This window comes from Lytechinus pictus, chromosome 7, assembly GCF_037042905.1.
Source record: "Lytechinus pictus isolate F3 Inbred chromosome 7, Lp3.0, whole genome shotgun sequence".
NCBI lineage: Eukaryota > Metazoa > Echinodermata > Echinoidea > Temnopleuroida > Toxopneustidae > Lytechinus > Lytechinus pictus.
Window position 1 is genome coordinate 45,433,161 of NC_087251.1, and position 24,975 is coordinate 45,458,135.

Below are 24,975 nucleotides of genomic sequence, written 5' to 3' on the forward strand. Positions count from 1 at the left end.
AAACTGTATTATTATTAATAATTCACCATGATTGTAATGCGGATGGGGGTGAAATCTGTACACATTGACCAAAGGATAATGCAAAATGAAAAAAAGGCAAACACAAATCTCTATCTTGACTGGACTTCACAGCAATGAAGACATCCCATTGATGGGGGGGGGGGGAGGGGGCGGTTGTTGTGCTCATCCAAGGTGTACTGTATGAAAGTGTGTATTTTGCTTTCATTGATTTAATTTATTGCATATTTTAATTTCCATGATTCATTTATTTGGGGAAAAACAATCAGTTCACACTTTTTTAGATTACATCATGGCAAATTGCCAATTACTATGGTCTCAGGAGTAAGCCACTTTCCCTCTATCTTATCATCATGTCGGTGCAAACAACGCCCTTACCAGCAGGCATAGGGGCATTTCTGCACCAATGGGGTGCACAAAAATGTTTTGCTAAGGGCGTTTTTACACTGAAAGGACAAAATTTGAACTAACCCAAGCTACATGTATGTATAGTTATGGGCTTGCATTATTTCCTATATTATTATTTTTTTATGGACAGGTTGATTATCAGAACTGAATTCAGAGCTGCTCCTGTCTGTAGTAAGATCATTTAGAGTGGACTTCAGAATGAGGGCGTTGCTTGTTTAAAATCTTCACTCCATGAAGCTCTCCAAATTCATCTCAAATTAGACTGCTTCTGGAAACCAGATTTGTTCCTTCAAGCAGAGACGCTTGTGGCTTTCCTGACTGGACTTCTATGGATTCTTCATGCCAACCTTAAGGACTGTGGTCTTCTGCATGATACGTCAATTTCAAACAAGACATTCTGTGGTGAAACACTTGATGTAGATGATATGAAATTTTATTTCATATAACTGAATCTCAGAAGTAATTCCTCGGGAGCAAGAAACATTGAAAAATAAAAATAAAAGGTCCATCAATATTGAATGTCTTGAGCAGTGTTCTTTTTTTTGTGCACAGATCAATGGATCTTTTCAAGTCCAAGCAGCCGAAGCAGGGATGTAGTCAATGCTGACCTCGAGGCAACATTTTGCTGGCCTTGGTCCGAGTCACTGTACAGAATCTATGGGAAGTTCTCTCAAGCTGCCTCATGACTCGGAAGAATCAGCCTCGACCTCATCCCTGTATGCAAGTGTGATATATATCTACGATGCAATCTTATGATTAAAGAGAGCTTCAGATTTTGAAGTGTAGCAATCTCCTGAAATGTATGTTTTATTTGAAAATCAAACTAAAATAACTTAATTGGGCATGTTATTCATTATGATATGTATGAATGAAAGCATTTAAGCAATTTAGTGCTCTTGCAAAATAAATTCTGAGTTGTATTTACTGCAAACCCTCAGATATATTTATAAGCATTTGCCAGTGCATGAAGTGTTTTAATAAAGAGTGGCTTTTGTGCCTATGGAGAGTTATTATTTCTTCAACATTTCTTCATACAAATTATTTCAGAAATCACAATTTGAATATTCCATGACCTCTGATAACAAGAGCAGAATATTTTTGGTGATTGACACACTTTAAAATGATATTAGGAGAGAATGTACTGAAATTGTGTGAAAATAATGGCATAATTGCTGAAGAGGCCTATAAAGATTGAAAATAACATTATTTCAAGTTTTTCTTGAAAAAAACCCATGGAAAATTGAAAATGGCATAATTTACACAAGTTTTCAAAACAAAATACAAAAAAAAAAATTTTGCAGAATTTTTAGTACACAAGCCTATGGACAATCAATTGAACGTAAATCGAACGCAAATTTTGCGCGTCCTCCAAAATCTCACATAAGTTACGTTCGATTTGCAATCAATCGCAAAGCTTGCGCTTGATCTACGTTCAATTGATCAAACGCAACTTCTTCTTGCAACAGGATTGAAAGTAACTTGCGTTCAATTGCAGATTTGCGTTTAATCGGAGGACTTACGCTCAATTTTGGGAGTTGCGTTCGATTTGCGTTCAATCGCAAGTTTCTTGCAACACCCCATAAGTCGACTAATAGTAGAATCATGAGGTGGGCTTTATCTCTCCAACCTTACAGGTTCCATATTGAAGCTATACCAGGTTCGGAGAATGTTGGCGCGGATTTTCTAAGCAGGGCAGTTTGAGTTTAAATTAAGTTTAAGTAAAGCAAGAGAGCTTAGATTTATTTCTATGTCAATCCACTTTTGGGGATAGATTGAATATTTAATGTAAATATGAAATATTTTCTTAAGGAGGGGGTGATGTTAGAGATTCAACCTTCCCCCTCAAGTGTATTCTTAATCCTTTGTATTATGTAATGCACAATAGTGCTCTGGAGTGAATAGTGAGTAGTTAGGCTCAGTGGTTAGGCTCCATCGCACTTAATTGTAATTAACATACTCAGCATTTTTGAACTGGGTGGGTTGCCTGTTTTAGCAGGAGTACCTCACTATCTGCACAGCTTTCACACAGGCAGGACCTATTGGTCCTTGGGTCCAGTTGGGTGATTGGAAATGGAGAGTTAGAGTTTTAAGCCAAACACTTGCGCTGCAATAAAACTATATTCCAGAGTCAAGATTCACTAAACCAACATGGAGGCCTGTTCCTGATTTCCTGCATTTAGTCATCCCAGTCAAACTGTAAGTTTAGTTGTTTTTTTGTCTCATTTATGTCTTGGATTTTTATTATTCATTGAGAATAACAAAAGGTCAAAGAAAACCTCTAAAATGTGAGATGTGAAAGATGCTAACTATATTTTTTCATTAAAAGATTATTATATGTCAACAAGAATTCCATCTGTTGAAATATTGAAAGGTCTTAAAATGATATTCTTAAAATATATAAGAAACTTTGCTTTTCCTAAGCATTAATGGATTATGGAAAGTGTTTCTCATGTCATGGAATTTCTTTGTATGAAATGTTCGATTTAAGAGAAATGATGATGCTTTCTTTTCAATGACCGAATTATGTCATTCTAGATTATACTTGAATACTTGAATTAAGCTAGGGAAATGATGTTTCCTTGAATATAGATAACCTATTATGTTATGGTTATTGTCCTATATGTATTCCGTAGACTTTTTAAGTTTTGGAAATTGTTTAATTGTAGATGGGTTCTTCTTCATCTACATGGGAGTTCACCCAGTGGTTCTTCAGAAGTAAAGAAGTCTGGCAGCTCATTTTCAGCCATTGACCAGACCAGTCAAGAGTAGGAGTAAAGGTTTATTAGAGGGCACCCACCAAGAACGGACAGCACCCTCGCTGACAAGATCTGATGATGGTCGTTTATCATCGCTCGTTTTACTCATTCGTTACTCCTCATGAATTTTTAGCAGGAAGCAACAGTTGATTAAAGTGGGTTATTTTATTTATACCCTCCAGAGACTTAAAGCATTGTTTTGTAACCATATATATACTATTGTGTAACTTCCTTCGAGTTGAATATATTTTTGTTATTATTGTTTATCTTCTGTTTATTCTGGTCCACCTAAAACCAGAAGATTGAATTTAAATGTTGGAAGTTGAAGCCGGAAAACGAGTAATAAAACTAAACATATTTTATTTGTTGAACTAAATAATAATTGTCTTCCATGGTCATTTATTTAGTTTTACAGTAGTGAGTTGAGAGAGTCACCATTCGACACAAGTTATGTCCATTTGAATTTATTCAGGTGTGACAATCATCATCATCATCATAATCTTCATCATCATCATCATCATCGTCATCGTCATCATCATCTTCATCATTCATCACCATCATCATCATCATCACAACCACCATCACTGGCACCCCACCTCCATTATTAACATCATTATCATTAAATCACCAATATCATCATCATCACCATCATCATCATCATCATCATGACATCATCATCATCATCATCATCACCACCATCATCATCATTCATCACCATCATCATCATCAAAATCTTCATCATCATCATCATCATCGTCCTTCGTCGTCATCATCATCATCATTCATCATCATCACAACCACCATCACTGGCACCCCACCTCCATTATTAACATCATTATCATCAAATCAAAATGAATCAAATACTGCAATATGACAAATCATAATCATATGGTCATGTGAACACTTCCTTTCTTGCGTGAAGAGAAAGGGACCTTTAATTTAATGTGAAGGCTGTGAAGGTGAGGATTGGGCCGAGAGCACATTAATTTGATATCCATATGTACCCCTGTCAACTGTTTTGATTAACGCTAATACAACCGGAACACAAACATTCTCAAGTGTGTCAAGTCATGTATACTGGCTTTGAGCATGAGACTGTAACTACTCAAAGAAAATAGAATGGACAATTATTTGGAAAGAAAGCTAATACCAATTTATGACAGTTTACACTATAATCTCACGAATTTGTATGAAACCACTTGGCAAATTTGTGGTGGCTTGGTTTAATTTTTTTTAAATACTGTGTATCAAGTGTATCTTTATATTTTTGTTTATTTAATTTCCAGGAACATATAACAATTAATAATGACAAGACAACAAATAAAAAAAAAAAAAACTTGACAATATATGAAACAAGCATCAACCAATGAGCCGGGATCATCTGAAAGAAATTACATGTATTTGTTTAGGTTAATCAACATCCAGAAAAGTGATCAATAAAGCTGTCCTTAACAATTTGTCACACATAAAAACTTGACAAATGACTAGGACTGCATGTACATGTATGGCAAGGCAAAATGGGTATCTGAACTTTCTTTTAATAGCCAAAGTTGATACATGCAGGATTTAACATTTGTTTCAGAAAGATCTTACCAGGTTGCATAAAAATTTAAAGTTCTTTGATTTTGTTTTTACTATGTGTTAAAGGTAAGACATACCTGTTTCGGGATCCTCGTAAAGTGCTGCTACCTTGGCAACAAACGGCAGGTCTCGTTTCCTCAGGTCTGCTCTCAGTAAGACACAATCTCTGGTCTTGATGACATCATCTTTCCTTCTGATGGACTCGTAGCAGAAACGCACCTCTTGGACACTCTCATTCTGACAAAGGAAGAGAACGGAACAATCTTAAACAGTACTTACATAATCAACTACTGAAGTAGTCCTGTTTCACATACATGTAGCAAGACATTTTGTAGTGGAAACTCATTCAATTTCAAAGTATTTGAAGTAATTTCCCCCAGGGGGGGCCAGTCAAACATATTGCTGTACACATGCGTGACCAAGAAATTTCCAAACACCCCCTAAACGAGTTTTTCTCAGGGTGCAAAATAAATAATTTAATAAAATAAACAACTTTTTCGCGGGCTTTATTCACACATTTTGGCCCCTAAACAAGATGTCGCCAAAATATGACCTCGGGGGAAAAAGCTTGGGAAAAAAAATACCCTAGACACGTTTGGCTAGTCTTAAAAAAAAAGCTTTGGGGGAAAAAACACACCCTAAATACATGTACGTTTGACCCCGCGATTGACCATTGACCAGTCTTTCAAAACCACCCTTTTTCTTGAAAATCAGTGTTTTTGATACCCGTAACGAGTCCACGCGCGGACCGCGTACAACACTGAAAAAACACCCCTTTTAACGCGTTTTTTGGTCACGCGTGTGTACAGCAATATATTTGACTGCCCCCCCCCCCCCCGGGGTAATTTCTTTTTTAGTTTTTACCAATTTATGTTTACTATATTAAAAGTGTCTGTGGATGGATTCACAGCAGTAACGCACCTCTTGGACACTCTCATTCTGATCGGCAGACAAAGTTCTAGAGAACAACACAGAAATAATCAACTAACCAAGAACTGAAGAACTGTTTCATAACACATGCATTTTGTTATGAAAGCTAATTCAAACAGAGTGATTATTATTCCAAATAATTTCTTTTATACCTATGATGTTGCAAAGCTGGTGTCTGTGGACAATAAGAATTCTCCCGATCATAGAAATATGGGTACATTTAGGTTTTACACAACTAATATAGGCATACAAAATAAAGCCAATTGCATATCACTCTCATTTATCATTAACACAAGGTTTTGATGTAACAAGTTATCTTCAATACAATTTATTATGAGAATGCTAAATTTTACATGTACAACAAAATCTCTGGGTTCATAAAAGGAAAAAAAAAATATTGAGGAAGTTGTTCATCATTCAAGTCTTATTTAATTTTACTTGTTATGATATTCTGTTTTCTTTATCCAACTACATGTACAATGTCCTTGTTAACCCATAAGACTTTATCAAATATATGGATAAATGTTATGTACATGCATGTATGTACATGTACACATGTAGTATGAGTCAGAACTGTTTTATATTTAAAAAACACCTTAGAGACTTTAATTATCAGTTGCCAATTTGCATCTTCAAAAATTGCAGAGATGTCTCCTAAAGCTCCAAAAGGAGATTTTATAAATGTAGTCATGTCCACTTCATAGTGGTATACAATATAGAAGTTTTGGCTGACATCGAAAATTTGAAAAAAAAAGTGCTCTCAGATTTCAAGTAAAATAGTGTATTTCAAATACCCCACTGAAAAAAAATGATGTTAATTTATTTGCTAAGCCATAATTCACAATAAACGTATATACTCTAAAGGTTTAATAGCATCTGTCTACAATGTATGCCAGCTGAAATCCAATTGCACAGGGTACTGGTGCTCAATCACATGTATTTTCAATTTAACAAGAAAGCTGTAAATACAATATGGCTTTTAAACTTGACCTATGATCTCTATATATGAAAGCAGTCTTGATGATCAGACACTTTGTTGCATTGCAAACTCTTTTCCTTCTATGATTTTCTGCGGTTGAATGGAACACATAAATCTATATCAATGCCTGTTAAATCTTTATGATTACAAAATAACTAAGCATGTACAGTACATGGACATTACACAATCTAATCTATCGTTGAAATGATCCTCATCATTAGCTCTGTTCTATCAATTAAAACCACGTTATCACATCCAAAGATTACAAAATGTATCATAATGTATACAAATATTGACTGCACATGAGAATGACTGTGTAAATTTATCATTCCCAAGGTGCATTCATACCAGCCCTTCTATCACCCCCCCCCCCCCCCGAGTCCTTGGCCCAGGGTTGAAAGAAGGGGGCCCAGTATGAAAAGCACCGAGGGAATGATGATTTTTACTGTCATCTGAATAAAGAGCAGTCCATGTTTGTTTTATACATGTATATACCTCATTGTTAATCACATCAGCCTAGACCTACGGGTTTCAATTTTAGGACCACTCTCTAATTTGATTTGTTATGTCCCTTTCATACTGGCCTCTTCCTTTTTCCCCAGCAAACTTCTCCGGCAAGCATTCCTCACTTTCCCCAGCAAAGAGAAAACTGTGCCCTTTTGCATCAACATCTCTTCCCTGGCGAAAGTCGATGGGCGATTTGCCCGGGCGGAGGTGCAGACCGGGGTAAAATGAAGGCCAGCGCTTTTTTAATTTTCCGATATATCGCAATACAGAAATCAACGTTTAATACTCATTAGCCTGAGCTGAACAAGCTCAGCACGTGCACAATGAACAAAAAGAAAATTGTCAACATTGCTTCTTATCAAGTACTAAAGGTATTAAAAAGTTTAAATTACAATATCTTTTAGAAAGATTAAAAGAAAAAAAAATCAGAGTATTTCAATATTTTCAGTGCATCTTTAGCATGTAAAAGATGCTTTTATCATAAATATCATTAGTAAAAAAGAAACGGTATGTTCGAGGGTATTTAACTCTATGGATTGATCGGTCCTCCGCTTTATTCAGCATGCAGAATCTCGGTTCAGAGTATTTTCGGGATATGAAATTTGACCTCTGACGTCATTAAAGCAGAGAAGTTCTCACGGTGAGCTTTCATATTGGCCTTTTCACTTGCAAACTTCGCCGGGGACGTTCTCCTGTGTACCTTTCATACACTGGACACTTTCCCCTTTGCTGGTGAAGTTCACCGGCGAAAAGCAGTCTTATGTAAGTGGAATAATCACTTTGTAATTTAAACTGGGCGTTGTTGTGGCGTGCGCCTGTAATCCAAACTGTGGGGAAGTTCCAAATTGACGCAAAGGTTCGAGCCCTGGTCACATCTTTCGGCTGGTGACTATAAAGGTCGGTCCCAGACGTAAATAATCATATCTGATTGATACACATCTGACAAAACTCAAATACACACACACACACACGAGCTGCACTGCTATGGCCAGCCAGGGCACCATTGGCTGCGCACACATGACCCGAGCAGTAGCATGAAAAGCGCAGCAGCAGTCAGTTAATGTTCAATAGCTCTAGCCAGGTAGATGCGCGCTTTATAGCAACATAACTTGCGGTCCCGCTCTCAGGTGATATAAGTACTATCAGAGGGTTCGATAGAAGAAATTGACAGTAAGTAAAAGCCCTAAGATGATGATAGACGGCATAGCACCTCGTCACATGATGCAGTTTTGACCAATCAGTGATAACTATCTTAGTATGAGGTATATAATAAATTATGTTCCACTGCTAAAATGAACTAAAACGTACATGTACATGTACCTGAAAGCTAACAATGGCAATGTCAGAATAAAGAAATAAAAACTTGTTCCATCTCCTCTTTAAAAAGCAGATCTATACAAATATTGTACCAAAGAAAGAGTATTTCAACAAAAGATTAAAACTATTGTCACTCAGAATTGAGTGTCATTTCTAAACTACTCATGTACATGTACATTGTATTGATTGCCCTTTTCATTTTCATGACGACCGCTGTACCGAAATGACACATTGATTAAACACATCAGAAGCGACGAAAGCCTGCCAATAGAGACTAAGTATCATTATTCTGATCGGAGTGTTTAGAGTATTTACACTCAACTTATCACTTGGCATATTACGGATGACAGCCTGACTGGGCTGGGTGCCACATGAAATTTGTAGGGTTGCATTTCATACATATTGCAAAGGATTCACAAGCTAATACATGAAAGAGTGATTGTCTCCCAGACTCTCCGGGTATGATGCGCCATACAGAAGCGAAGTGGTATACATACCGTATTTGAAACTTAACCCAGAAGAAAGAGATCGGTTGCAAACAAGGAGACGCTTTTGTTCAAGTACAAATAATCTACCCCAAATTATCCACAGTGATTCTTCATCCACATGATCCAAAAGCAATATTGTAATGTTATCGTAATACATGTACCAAAACTACCAGTATAAATGCAAATTGATGAATTACAGCAAAACTAAAAATCTAATTATTATGATGAAGAAGTAGATCATAAATGACACATATATCAATAGCTTAAATATCACCCCAACATTTATGATTCTGTCTATTTGGTAAAATATTATAATCACAAACATAAAAAATAAATGCATATCCATGAAAATTGAATTTCCATTAAATGTGATCACATTTTTGAAATTCAGTAATTTTGAGCCAAATGTAGTATTGTCACACAAGAGGATTGAGTGGATGGGGGATACACTACACTACAGGCGACCAGCAACTCCACCCCTAAACTTGTCTTTGCTTGGTCAAAATAATACTTAAAGACCAACTTAATAACCATCATCAATGTAGCCCTGAAAATTCTGTACAAATATGAAAGGGGGAAAATACCCTGAACACGATCCTTTTCTGATTGGTTATTTATGATACCCTAACACACCATGCACGTACACTGTATGATATTAAGCCAATTACAATAGAGCAAAAACATGTACTTCTCATCACGTTTGTGAATGTGTAGGCCCCTACCTAGTGATATATTTCTGCCCCCCCCCCCCCCCTAGACTTAAATATGATCCACATGTGAATAAACAAAATATACCCTTTTCTTTTTTAGGACACAATATAACACATCTGAGTATCTATTTCGGACTAAATTTAAAGATAAAGGAAAAATTTGCTTACATTAATGATAACAGGTTTCTGCACTGGATTGCCTTCCCCTCGCCATCCATTGGTAGATTTCCTTCGATGAAAGGGTTTGAGACCGGGCCTTTTCACCACCTTCCGAACGACTTTCGACTTGGAGTTGATGAACTCCGTGACGGTAGTTCCACCGTCGTTAGGCTGGGGGACTGTAACTATTGTACCATTGTTTGGCGTACCGTTTGATGCATGCAAATTTCCTGTGAGAAGAGAGAATCAATTATTGTCAATATCACATTCTCATGCTCATATGTATGTAGTAAATCTGCTCAGTTTAAATTAACTGAATGAATAAATCTAATGATAATAAAAAAATAACATTGTAAACCAACAATTGTGTGATCAAATTTCGCATCATTCATCAATAAGTAGGCCTATACATTTAGAAACATACATATACAGTATAAGCAAATTGATTATTGAATTACATGTACACAGTAGCTTGGCATAGATTTGAACGACATAGATGAAACACAAATTCATTAGCTTCTAAAATATTGTACAACTTTGTGTGAAGTACATACTGCCGCACTTGATGTCATATTCCAGTTGTTGTAAGCCTACATGTAGTTTCCCTGTTGGTGCTATTATTTTCGGTAAATTTTTGAAGCCCTTGTCAACTGTACTGTAAATGGCGAAAATGAGGCTGCTTTAATCATTTAATTGGGCTTGGATGAAGTGCAAAGTTTCCACTTGGGTTCTGGAAATTCCAAAATCTTTCTACTTTAAACATTAATAGGCAAGATGGGGGAACCCGTAACAGAGAACAAGTGGAGCGCCTCTGGCAGTCTCACCTGCATCATGCGATTCAATATAGCAGCAGTGCTGACTTTGAAAACTACTATAATTATTCACAAAAAACACAATTCATATAATGATACAATATGTTCATTGACAATAAATGACATTTGACCTTGATCATGCGACCTAAGACTTGTCAGTGATACTTGATTACCCATATATCCACATCTGATTATCTATAAACTTGAAAGTTATGACAGCAATCTAATAATTACCTCCAAAATGGCCAAAGTTCATTGACCTTAGATGACCTTTGACTTTGGTCATGTGACCTGAAACTCATGTGAGATGTTCAGTGATACCTGATTACTCTTATGTCCAAATTCTATGAACTAGAGCGATGCACTTTCGGAGTTATGATGTTTATTCAACAATTCCCCCCAACATGGCCAAATTCATTTACCTTTGTCATGTGACCTAAAACTTGCACAGGATGTTCAGTGATACTTGACTACTCTTATGTCCAAGTTTTATGAACTACATGTAGACCAATACACTTACAAAGTTATGATGGTAATTCAACAAATACCCCCAACATGGCCAAAGTTCATTGACCTTAAATGACCTTTGACCTTGGTCATGTGACCTGAAACTTGCACAGGACGTTCAGTGATACTTGATTACCGGTACTTTTATTTCCAAGTTTTATGAAATCAGATCCACAAACTTTTAAATTTATGATGGTAATTCAACAAATACCCCCAACTTGGTCAAAGTTCATTTACCCTAAATGACCTTCGACCATGGTCATGTGACTTGAAACTCAGGCAGGATGTTCAGTAATACTTGATTAACCTTATGTCCAAGTTTCATGAACTAGGTCCATATACTTTCTAAGTTATGCTGTCATTTCAAAAACTTAATTTTCTGTTAAGATTTGATGTTGATGCCGTCGGAAAACTGGCGCCTATAGTCTCACTCCGCTATACAGGTGAGACAAAACTTTGAAATACGGGAATTTAAAATGTAGCACAACTTGTCAACTAACCACTACCCTCAAAAGACAGACTATAATATATAATTAATTAATTATACAAAGAGAAAAACACAGAGCAAATACATATAGATGCTGAGAATTCACAATGGGGAGAAGGAGAAAAAAAGTGCATGAACTGTACATGTAGGCCTATTGGAAGGAGGAAAAGTGGATATTAGACAGAGGTGATACAAAATAGATCGTGGAAGGATGCCATGGCAAAAAATAGACGAGTTCAGAATAAATCAGAAAGGGAGCATTTTATAAAGAGTTTGGTCAGAAATTCCACTGACTAATTTGTTCTCAGCCAATCAGATGCAAGGATTTCAGTAACAATTGTCAGTGTAAATCACCTACTGTTTGTTTCATGAAACCCTTACCCGAAAAGGGGAAATCCACAGGAGAGCCAAGGGAAATTAGAGAAAAACAAGAAGAGAAGACCGTCAGTCAGGAAATTGAATACAGGTTGCGAAAGCTTCACCAATTGTCTGTTTCATTATTTGCACCCATAAAGTGGAAGATTTGACACTGATGGCCAATATCAGTTTCTTACGAGGAAAAATATATCATTACACTGTTCCAACATATTACACTGTACATGTGCCTTGACATTTACTTTTTCTCAGTATGCTGTATTCTACGGTGTGTCGAGTGTCTGATGTTTCCATGTAACATGTATGAATATTTGGATCTGGATTAAACCCCATTGGAAACGAGCCATCTCGGCTTTCAATAGCTTTCCCGTCACAGTATTTTGATACTTTTTATCTCATGAATACTTGCATCTGTTATGACATAATGTATCTGGGGAATAAAATGAATCAACAAATCAATTGATTGTGAATAATCATTTTTATTAAATCTACTACCATAGTGTGTTTAAAACTCAAACTTCAAAGTTTTCATAATCATATATAAGATAACCTATTTATAATTTCAAACATTTATCACCCTCCTCATCATACTTGTAAATTTTCTTGCATTGAAATCTACAGTACAATAATCTTGTTTCACAATCTACATAAATGTAATAATATAGGATTTGTATAGCTCAAGGTGCTCAAGGCGCTCCTATATTACCCCGGCTAAGCTAGTCTACCGATTCTGGTGCACACAGCTTTTTGAGGAATTTCTTCCTGCCAATACCCATTTACCTCACCTGGGTCGAGTGCAGCACAGTGTGGATAAATTTCTTGCTGAAGGAAAACACGCCATGGCTAGGATTCGAACCCACAACCCTCTGTTTGAAAGGCGACAGTCAGAACCACTAGACCACGACGCGCCCACATGTACGCGAATTCAAGGAATATATAGTGCTTGAAAATGCATGTTTTTCAAATAAATTTTATTCATAAAATCAATAAATTTTTTGCATTTGCAAACATCTTTAGAAATATGTAAAGTCTACAACTTTCCTTTGATCAATATAAAACAGTATGTACGTGTCAGTCATTGCTGCTTTTTTACTTTCTTCATTTATTATGCTTACTGTTCTCTGTTAATATGTTGTGGTATCACTGTCTATTCTCACGGGATCAATATACATAATCAGAGCTAAAACACACATCAAAGACATCCCTCCAGGCACAGTCCCCCTTCACTTTGTATTTGCTTGTGAGATTGAATTCACCTACAGACAAGAAAGCGGCTTTGTGCTGATTTAACACTCGGGGAAACACATTGACCCTGGCATTTGTCTGTGCTGTGCAACTCAACTGTACATGTTTACACGTCGTCGAATGGAGAGAAGCAAAGCGTGTTGTGAACATACATGTACAGGGGATGAGACCCCAGGGATCTTAGATGGTATCAAATGAATGACTGATTTCTATATATGAAGTTGGCTATGTTACAATGATGGTTTCATGTCTTTCTGTCTCCCGTTTTGCACATCGAGTGAATGGCTTTTAATAGGAATTTCCATGTTAAAGGGATGGTCCGGGCCGAAAATATTTATAACTAAATAAATATAACAAAATTCACAGAGCAAAATGCTGAAAATTTCATCAAAATCGGATGACAAATAACAAAGTTATTGAATTTTAATGTTTATCAATATTTTGTGAAAACAGTTACATGTATATATGCACATCGTCATGAATATTCATTAGGTGGGCTGATGATGTCACATCTCCACTTTCCTTTTTCTTATGTTATTACATGAAATCATGTTTCATTTTTTCATACCTGTGTAAATGATGTGTCTGCATCATAATGAAATAAGTTGCGGCAATAAATAATGCACTCAATCAATTGTCAATCCAATTGTTTTAGTTTTTGGTAGAAATTTTTTGAATAAACCTAATTTCATATAATAAAATACAAAAGAACAAGTGGGGATATGACATCATCAGCCCACATAATAAATATTCATAAAGACATGCCTTGAACTGTTTCACCAGTATAATACAAATCTTTAAAATTCAATAACTTTGTTATTTGTTATCCGATTTTGATCAAATTTTCAGCATTTTGCTCTGTGAATTTTACTCTTTATTGAGATATAAATATTTTCAGCCTGGACCATCCCTTTTATTGAAATGTACATGAAAATATACATGTAAGGAAACTTAGTTTGATAATCTTGTTAATAGCCTAGAAAAATGCACATAGGGCCTACATGTAAGGTAACTAAAAAGTTTAATAATCTCTATGGTAGCGATTTGAATTTCAAATGAAGGTTAATGAAGAGAAATAGTGAAAAATCTATGTACAGTATAAAGTATAGGCAATAATTACAGACTTGGAATATTAGTTTTGAGTTAATAACTGGAGCTCTGTCAATTCACTCTACATTGTTGCAGGTATTTGAATGAGACATGTCAATTTTAAACTCAGGAATACTCTGAAAGTAGTCAGCTGTATGAATTTTCATTATTTTTAGTTTTTACTGCAGAATGAAACAAAATATCAGACTTAGATGTATGCCACACTCTCTGCATGCATTTGCATACAAGAGAACTACGAGGAAGAGACAAAGGGAAAGAGTGAGAGTAGAAGAGAGACAGAGCGAGTGTGGAAGGGAGAGGGGGGGGGGACACCTTGCAGTAGCATGGGAGTAGTCACTCTTCTGAAGGTGTACAATTTGTCACAATCGCCGTAGCCGCATGGTGTGGCTACACTGGACGCATGCCATACAGACGAGCTGCAAGTCAGATTGAAGCTACCCCTACCGTCTGGCTTATAAATAGCTTACACAGGTGTCTGATGCCGTGATCTCTCTAATGAGCTCTACGAGGGCCATAATATACACACCCCAGCATGGACATAGCCAAGAGGTACATGTAAACATGTCGAGCAGGCCTAGCCTGCTGATTTACAAGCAATGATACAACTTGGTACACGATGCAAAGGACATGTAATAAACAACTATGAAGAGGAAATATATTTGATTTCATACTGGAGTGATTTAAATTGAAACTATTAAAAAGAAACATGTGGAATAGACATTTGGTGAGAATTGTTCCTTGTTGGATCTAATGTATGGTGCACCCGAGGTTATATACCAATTTCCTAATAAATATTATGTCATGATATAAAAGGGGTTCAATTAATCCAAGACCATGACTTTGGGTGCCCTATTGGCCCAAATGTCCCTCTCATTGGCCTTAAGATATTTTGTTTTCCCTTTTTACTTTTTTTTTTTGCCAATTGTGCTTTATTATTTATATAACAGTAGCCTTTCACTACAAAATATCAAACTTAATGGCCTGCATGAGTACCATAGATTTATATACATGTATGTGAATCAGAACTTTGAGCTTACCTGATTGAAGGATACCCAGTTGGGCTAAAGGTAGAGAAAGCTGGTTGGCAATGGTTGTAGGTGCATCAATGGAATGTCTTGATAGCCTCAGCAGGAAAGCCCCTTTCAAAGATGCGTTCAGTTTTTCACATTCGGCAGCATCAATAGAGGCCCTTCTCGGCTGCCCCAGTAGAGGCGCTAAAGCTTTCATGAGGGCATTGTCTGGCGCAGGCTCAGAAATACTCCTCTGAGCCTGCGTGCACGAGCATGATAAGTGGTTTGGAGTTGCTGTAGAATGCGGAACCACTGCAGGTTCTTTGAGGGTCGGTAAGAGAGTTGTACTGCTGGGGCTACTGATTTTGTTGTTAGGTGAAGTTTCCGTTTTCAGATTGTTACTCTTTCTATCTGAGGCTTCATCTGGAGTTCTATTGCCTTGAGGTTTTATAGGTTTTCCACAGCGGGAGCATGTTTGTGCACTTGTCTCAGTAGCAAGTTCAGATTTGCTAGATGTTGGGGGTGTATCATTTTTCAGTTTTGCCTTTATGGCAGGTTTCTTGGGTTCCTTAGCTTTTTCCTGTCCATTCGTCACACTAGTATGTTCCGTAATCCTTTTCCCCTTGGAATCACTTCCAACTTTACATGTATCCTTTGCAACTTTGATATCTGATGATATAGATCTACTTGTCAACAAATCACCTCCCTGTGCATCACTTACACTCTGACTTGCCTTAGGTTTCTTTGGTGCTGACACTTTTACAGGCATTTTCTCAACAAAATCATCCCTTTCGTACAACAGATGCACTTTGGTCTCTGCCGTCAGACTCGCTTCTCGTCTTGCCCTTGGAGCACGCGGCGGTAGCGTGTCTGCAAATTTGAACCTGCGCTTTTTCGGCTTTCCATCTTCGGGAGAGCTAAGACCTTCGCGTCCCGCCATGCTTCCATCGTCAGTGAATGAATCCTCTGTGCAACTGCTTAATACAGACTCGCTCCCAACACTCTCTGAGACGGATCCCTTTCGTTTCCTCTTGCTATCAACACCTGAATCGCTTGAGCCAAGAGTATTTTTCCGAACGACTTCCTTTGGCTTGCCACCCCCTCTGGGTGATGTTCTTCCTGTAGCTTGTTTAGGTTTACCCATATCTCCTGCTGCGTTATTCTTTACCCCAGGCGTCCTAATGAAGGCAACCTCACTGTCAACCTTCTCAAATCTTTCTTCGTCGATTTCATTGGGTTCCGAAACATTTTCATCAAAAACAGAATCGTTCGAGATGCTGTGGGAAAGGCTTGGTCTCTTATGTTCACCTATCGATGCATGGCTGCTTTTCAGACGTCCATTCTGCTGCACCTTTGCACTGGTAGGAGAAACGCTGTTGGTATGCCTGTCCGCATTGTGGGTGTCTTTGTGATTGTTCTGCGTTTTGGAATTTGGGAATGCCTTCCAACCGATGGCCGCATGGAGTTCTGCAGAATTTGGGATCTTAGGGGACACCCTGGGGGATACTTTTCTGTGACCTATATTGTGGGAATGCTTGTAACTGTCAGGAGAGGTCTCAGACCAACTTGACCTCCTCTTTCCATAAGATGCATCAGAAATATTCCTTTCATTCTGGTTCCAGTCGACAGTTAAATCTTTCTTCGATTGTACATTTATATTCACATTGTTGCAGATATCTGGGGGACTTAATCTCTTCTGTTTTGGAGAGGTCATGGGCACGGTTATGACAGCGGTAATCTCTGCACCGTCGATGTCTATCTTTCTCTTGCGATGGTTGGACACTGGAATGTTCTTTGATGGTTTCACCGTGAGCCTGGAGTCTGACAGGCACTGCCTTCCCGGAGAAACACTGTTCACTTTGGCATTTGCCAGACTGATGTCCACATTCAGAGTATGCATGTTATTATTGATTGAGCGATTTGTCGTACAGGTAGGAGACAGTCTTTTCTTCCCCGAGGGGCTTATTATATGTGTCGTTGGCATTATGCTATCCTGCCTGGGTGATGTTACAGGTTTGGTACTCTGAGGACTGGACTGGTCTGCTGCATGCAATCTGGGAGAGTTACTGCTCTTTAAATTCTGTTTGAAAGAAGAAAAAAACAGAAGAAAGAAAGAATAAACATCAATCAAGTAGGCTAACAAATGTGTGTAACTATGAATTTCATTTTATGAACTAAAGCAGAGATAAAATGTCTTTGGTACATTGATATGGCCAAAATTGATGACATTGTAGCTGTACTGTCGTCAGGCACAGATTGCCAAACAGCTCATTCCAGTACATATTTATTCAGTGAAGACTCTTTGATAAGGTCTGAAGCAAATACATATATACTGTATATTCAACCAGTTCCATTATATTCACCTTGGGAGCATTTCATGAAGTATATAGTGGGTGATTTTCACTGACAACTTGTTATAAGCTACTGAAATCCTTGCATCTGATTGGCTCAGAGCAAATTTGTCAGTGAAAATCACAGACAAGGTGATTCATGACACACTGCTTGAATCAAGTGTGATCAAATGAAGTGATCACTGCTGTTTTGACTTTGAATGATAACCAGGAATGTGCGCGCTTCGTTGATTACAGGATACAGGATATTTGTGGTGATCTTGTTTTCACTTCATGGAGAATTAGAGCAAATTATATGACACCTAGATAGATCCTTGTCATTTGATTGGTTGGTTGATATCGATCATTCAGCCCAATTTACAATGACGTCGTCAACCGTGCAATTTTAGATCCATTCATCGTGCAATTTTGGATCCATACGATTTTGTCCATTGCACGTGCGCACCGAGACAGCAGGCACCACAAAATATCGCGCATGTTGTATGTACGCGATAATCAACAGACCGAGCTCGCACTGCATATGAGCATATTTTGCATCGAAATTCACAAATTTCATATGAAAAAGAATCTATTTTTAGGTGTCATATAAACCAAATAATGAATGTTCTTTCATTCGTGCAATGGACAGAATACTTCCTTTGGTGAAAGATGAAATGAATGATCCATTCAACTCTGCTACGCCTTGTTGAATGGATCATTTCATCTTTCACCTCATGAAGTAGTCTGTCAATTGCACTCATAAACATTCATTATTTGTATACCATTCTTTACAAATACACTAGAGGAATATTTATGTACTGTAATATGAATTACCATGTCCCGTCATAACACCCAAAAAAAATCAATGCCTAAACAGAGATTTACCTCTTTAATTGGGTAATAATACCTTTCCAGTATACATGCAGATAATGTACGTCTCAACTGAACATTAAAAACATACAGAAAAAATAGGTAATTTGTGTGCATGGTGGGATGGGATAGGGGTCACACATTTTATGCATTACAATCATGATGAAAGAAGTTGTTTGGGCATAAGGAACTTGTTGGTTTAAGACCAGTACAGTGTATGTGGTGTGTGAATTCACATCCAGAAATTAGTCCAAATCTACTGTACTTGACTGGTTTTAAAGTTCCCTTTTATTTTTTTCTTTATTATTAATCTTGATGACAAACAAGCTCCACAGCATCTTTTCCTTCCTAATAATTATATGAAGGCCTATATGTGCAGTACTTTAAGCAATAAAAACATAAACACCTTGTTACCATTTCTGTGTTTTGACCAAAATATGAATTGAGCTCAGGATACAAATACTGACTGGTGGAAAATTACTATGTATGAAATGGTTTTAGTGCACCATTTTCAACCTTTTCCTAACATGCATCGAATCTCTTAAAAAGAAAGAACCAATGACAGTACATAGGTTTTCCCAGGGAATTCTGAGTCGGTTTGCCAGCGTTGTAGGGATGTTCATTGCACATGTACAGTTCATGAATAGTCTAGAGTTTACCAATGAAAAGGATTTGATTGATTTATTGGACTTAAACCTATTGAATCGTTGTGCAGAATGGGGTAACAGTAGGGAGAATAATATGGATCAAAACACTAAAGGACGGCTCTGAAATGCCTCACTGATTCAGCTCCATAAAATGACCTTATTTCTGAAGTGTACTATCCACTGGAAAATTAGTAATCATTATTGGCATCGCAAAACTTGCAGTTCTACATGTTCATGTCTAGATACATGTAATGTATCATCAATTTCAAGCTAGACAGACTCGTGATATGCATCAATACTATAAACAAACTGATAGATTTTCCTCTCATACCAAAATCTGTGTTGTCAATGCAAAGTTAAACTTGTACTTACACAAGAAAGAACACAATATTTTCTTCAGTCTCATAAAACTACAAGCAATATATGTATTCCCCCTCATATCAAAATTTTGGTTGTCGATGCAAAGTACATGTAGGTACACTAGAAAACACACATATTTTCTACTTTTTTCACACATTTTTTTTATATACCGATATCTGAGGCATGACTAGCATACATGTATAGTCTTCAGTCACATAAGACTTCTAGTTTTCCATGTACATGTCCAAACCCAATGGTTCTTCAAAACATTTAGTTTTTATCTGTGTAAATGGGCCCATTATTGTGAACACAAGCCCTCTTAGTATAAATGATCTACTCAATCTGAAGTGTCTATTAACCATGGAGATATTTCTCACTGGTCTAACCAAGATTGGAGAAGCAGGGGAGAAGCGAATCAGATCTAATCAACTCAGGCAAGGATCATCAAATTACCATGGTTCTTGCAGTATTCCGCAACACAAACACAACAAGGTATCAGTCACTGCATACTTTACGGTAATCTTGTTATGGATGATATACGATCTGTACGTACCCTCAAATCCGTACAATTTCACCCCAAGTCTATGTTTACTGCATTATTGACATATCACAAAGCCATCATGCAACTGATTTTAAACTCAATGATCTAGGAAAAAATATTGTTGATGTACTCATTATTCAGTCCATAAATTTGTTTTGACAATTTACCCGGTCTAACTGCTAAGCAAAATGTTGTAACACGGAACTCCATGTATAGAGCCAGCATGTATAACATGGAAGATAAAAGATTAAAAGGGGGATGCTTCATTAAAGGTTTTTGTAATTTATGTATAACTTGGCACATGGTAGATAGATAGATAGATAAAATGGTTTATTAAAAGATCATCACAGCCAAAGGCCGAATTGTGATCAATTTTACAAACATGCAAGTTACATATAAAGTTCTCATACAAAGTATCGTAACAGTTTCTTAAAATGATACACGAACCTATTATGTAGAATACTATAGGCCTATATATCGGCTCAAACAATCACTCATAAAATCTGTCATACACATACCTCAATGGTCCAAAGATATCACAACATATAGCACAATCAAATAAACAACATCCAAAACTCAGCAAAATTGTACAAACGATGAAAAAATGAGCAAAATCAAATCAAAGAATGAGAGCTCAAAATAAAGGACGTGCTGCCAGTAGGGCGCCATCAGATATGACTGGTGATCCTTTCTTGCTAAACGATACAATTGTACTCAAAAGTTAGTAAACCCCACCATGAAATGCACTCCTTCATGCTGAGTGTTGAATGTAGATAACAACACTACAATTTTCGGCAAGCCCAGAGAAACAAACTTTATTATTTAAATGCAATATTTTATCACCTGACTTCACAATCAAATATCTAAAACATGGCAGAACTTGAATACTTTATCAATACCTTCACTTTCTGGTGGGGTCTGCTAATTTTTTAGCACCACTGTATACATCACTATTCTATCTAGTTGTTTGTAAACTTGAGGGTAACTTTATGAACCACTATTCAGGATCGCAACACAACCAACCAGCACTTTATAATTGTCAATACAACAATAACAAAATAATAATAGGCATTTATATCGTCATCAACAGTATCCAGATAAAATCTATTCAAAGGCGAATCAGTAGGTGGTTTCAGACCGCCTCGAAGTTCGCCAGTTCCAGGTATTCTCTGATCGGGAAATTTACCCCGATCAGAAAATACCAGGTATTTTGGCGGTGTGAAAGCAAACTACGCGTAATATCCCCGAAAGAAAATACCCGATAAATAGTAGGTACTTGGCGAAATTACGAGAACTTTCGCGGGGATTTTTCCAAGGTCGTGGGTATTTTGGCGGTCTGAAAGCAAATTACGGGAACTTTTAGCCCAGCGTGTCGTTGGGTGCGGCGCCGTGCATGGGTTGCTGCTGGGCTAGTGATTTTGAATTTCGCGCCTTGCTGCTTATCAGACCATACTGCGCATGCTCGTAACTTCAGGAACTTATCCCGAAGGGTATGTTTCAGGGCGGTGTGAATGCAGGAATAATTAATGGGTATTTTTCAGCCTTAAAAAGTTCTCGTAATTTAACGGGGATTCTTGTGATCGAGGCGGTTTGAAACCACCTACTTACCCAGGCTTTAGCTCAAGCTTCCTTCCAGTGCTCATAGCATTCAAGGAATTAATCCTGACAAGTGCCAATTACCTCACCTGGGTTGAGTGCAGCACAATGTGGATGAATTTCTTGCTGAAGGAAAAGTAATGCCGTAGCTGAGATTTGAACCCAAGTCCCTCTCATTGAAAGACAAGATTCGTCACCACTAGACCAGACGTAACCACTGCATTATCAACGTATCAACCATACCTTCATAAGTTTGGTCAAGAATATCATGTACTTGAAGAAACTTGAAATCATCAGGTCGCAAATCAGCACCCTCGACCAACCTTGGTCTGGTGAACTCCATCAGCTAAACATGGATAATTGAAAGCGACAAGGTTTACCCAGACACACACACACTCCTTGTGCTAATTCACGAGGTGAGCATCTGAATTATACGGCTGGCAAAGCTGAAATTTCTCTACAGCCTAATGGAACGTGATCTGCCAAACTCAAGATCAAAACAGCTTCTTGGCACGAAGCACATGCAATATGCATGCTGCTTTGGTGAACACTACATTTCCATCCAATGATAGCTCCTCCACATGTATGACTGTACATGTACATGTGTACAGGTCTACATGAACTATGTCATGTATGGTGATTGACTGATTTTACTTAAAATTGCTTTTTTAAGTTGCTTTTTTTTAAAGCAAAATTTACAGACGAATTGATTTGAAGAATGGTACCATAACTTCACAATTGATTTTCATTTTTAAAATTCATATCAGAGACCAACTTTGCTTTATCAATAAAAACAAGAATATCATGAAAACTAAAAACATTTAAAATTTGTCCTAAAAAGTAGGGATGAGCCACTTTGAACTACTTTGATAGATAGACATTGTTCCTTTTCAGGCACAGATCCAGAGTCAGACTTTTCCTGGGTGCTAATTTGTCCGAGGAGAAAGTCAGAGATTTGACAATCACCGCCCCCCCAAAAAAAGAAGCTCATCGCTCATACTAGCCTGCACAATGAAGGCATTCTATTTTCAATTTTTATGGGGTGCGCCCTCACTCTCCGCCCCACCCCCCCCCTCCCCCAGATCCGTGTTTGTTTTTCATATCAATTATTCAGTTTTAAGAGAAAAGAATTACCTTTCAAAACTGGTTTCTCTTCACCGAGTTCTTTTGTCCCACTTTATGAACATTACAAAATGTAAGCCTGTACATGTATTGTACAGTAAATGCATAGCTCAATTGCTTCAGCACTCTCTGTAGACGATAGCATATGCATGCAGGAACTTAATCAGATTGTTACTACTGTACATACAGAGTAACCTCCACAGCGAACATGTGTTAATTTATTGACAATTTCCCCAGGAAGTGCGTATCTAAATCGTTTCCTGCATTTCAACTTCTCTGTTTTTGTGCAAAAAAGATGCATTTTCCATTTAAATTCCAAACTGCTTTTTATGATTCAATTCAATATGCTACAGTTGGAATCAACATTATACCAGTATCATACGATTAATTCAAATTTTCAACTGAGCATATTTCTAAAAGCTTGAATTACATTTCAATGTGATACTGATTTGTTTTCTTTAAAAAAAAAACCCTGACGTTTGGGCAAAATTTGACACCAGATTAGAATATGTTTATATTTATGGATTTTATGCACATTTCCTCTTCAAAAATGTATCAGATTGTAAATGGGACTGGAAACTTAAGTACATGGATTTGATTTATCCTCATCCTCCAAGTTGAAGTAAAGGAGTTGGCAAGTGTGGCAGAAAGAGAATACAAACGTAACCACAAAATCTATGCCCACTCCCCTTTGAACCTTGATAGCAAGAAGAACTTGGCATCTGATTTGGGATTTTGTAAATTATCCTTGAAATTTCCCCCCTACCTTAAAACGACATTTAATGCTATAAAAATACATGTGAGTTCCCTAATACACATCACAATGAACTTCTTAATCTACCATAGAGGGATATGTCATACATGTAGACACTAGACAAGGTGACGATTCTAGATTGATAACAGTCGTACGGAACTCATTGGCAGTGAATTTATGTTCTGAATGGAAGGGATAGAGTGCTCACCAAAGGTCATTGCCCTAATTCTGTTTTGATATAAATCAGCGATTGTGCAGGTGAACGAAGTGAGTGAACAGAAATTCTTCATGATAAAATAATAGTGAAAATTTTCATTTTTAAACCAATACCCTTTGCCTATGTACATGTAATATAGAATTGATACGAATTTGGACTTAATATGACAGAGATTTTCACTAAATTTTACAATACAAGGGGGATCCCTGGAAAAAAATAGAAAGGGGAAATATCCCCCCCCCCCCCCCCCCCCGAGTCACAGTATCTAATTAGAAGTCAGCCTGGCTGTACAGGCCAGTGGTATATATATTGCTTTGTAGTATCAAAACAGGCAACAACATTTCTGAAAGAGCGACAAGACTTGCACAGCATCAAATCTTATAATGATAGGGAACAAACAATGTACAGTATGTATGAAGTCCTGAGAAAAATTCACAGATAGTTTTTAATGTTAAGTATTGCCTACCTCTGACTCTGCTGAATCCATGCTAGAACTACACTCCTCTCAACAGTCAACACTGAAAAACATGAACACTATTAAAAGTAGAGCATAGCCATGAGATTCTAATGATCCATAGACCTCCCTCTCCAAGTGTTTAGTCCACAAATACGCAGATCTGTTTATAGCACTGAAGAGTGTGACTAGCACTATAAAAAGAGCCGAAGAGGAACAATATCACATGTGCTTGTGCTCTCATCAACTCAACGGGTCGCTAACTCTTATGATATCAAGCATCTTCCGTTTAGGAGCTCCGTTCCCGTTGTGCGTATGTCCTCCACACACGTCCATTGTGGACATGCAATGGAGTGTGTGCACGGGAGCATGCACTAAACATACACTAGCAAATTGCATATGCCCTGGGGAGATCTCCTGGAATCGGGGTGACTTTGAAAGAAGCTTGCTGGTGGGTCGGAAATGATCCATGTAAACTTGGCTTAAAACACCAGTGAAATTGAATTTTCCTTTGTTTTAGAGAAAGATGACTGACATGATACATACAAAACAAGTACTAAAACTGGTGCATGTACCAAAAGGAATATGTCTGTCCAGGGAATAACTTTTACAAATTTTAATAGCATTTTTGGTCATAAGAGAAAAGCTCTCAACTAAGTAAATGTTCAGTCCTATGGAAAAATAT

At 37.3% G+C, this 24,975-nt stretch overlaps 1 protein-coding gene across 1 annotated transcript; it reads right to left on the reverse strand.

The window, feature by feature from the left end:
• Nucleotides 1–443: 443 nt before the first annotated feature.
• LOC129264340 (uncharacterized) lies at nt 444–24,590 on the reverse strand. The gene is made up of 4 exons (XM_054902209.2): nt 24,303–24,590; nt 15,427–17,479; nt 9,863–10,083; nt 444–5,000 (listed from the first exon to the last, which is right to left on the reverse strand). Exons 1-4 carry the CDS (start codon nt 24,321–24,323, stop codon nt 4,824–4,826), a joined length of 2,472 nt encoding a protein of 823 aa, XP_054758184.2. The 5' UTR covers nt 24,324–24,590; the 3' UTR covers nt 444–4,823.
• Nucleotides 24,591–24,975: the final 385 nt, after the last annotated feature.

What these genes read in the sequence shown, in the direction of transcription:
- LOC129264340 (XM_054902209.2), bottom strand. Translation starts at nt 24,323, where the DNA reads ATGGATTCAGCAGAGTCAGAG. An exon ending in TGGATTCAGCAGAGTCAGAG is followed by an intron (nt 17,480 to 24,302) that starts GTAGGCAATACT and finishes TCTTTCAAACAG; the next exon opens with AATTTAAAGAGCAGTAACTC. An exon ending in ACTGGGTATCCTTCAATCAG is followed by an intron (nt 10,084 to 15,426) that starts GTAAGCTCAAAG and finishes CTCTTCTCACAG; the next exon opens with GAAATTTGCATGCATCAAAC.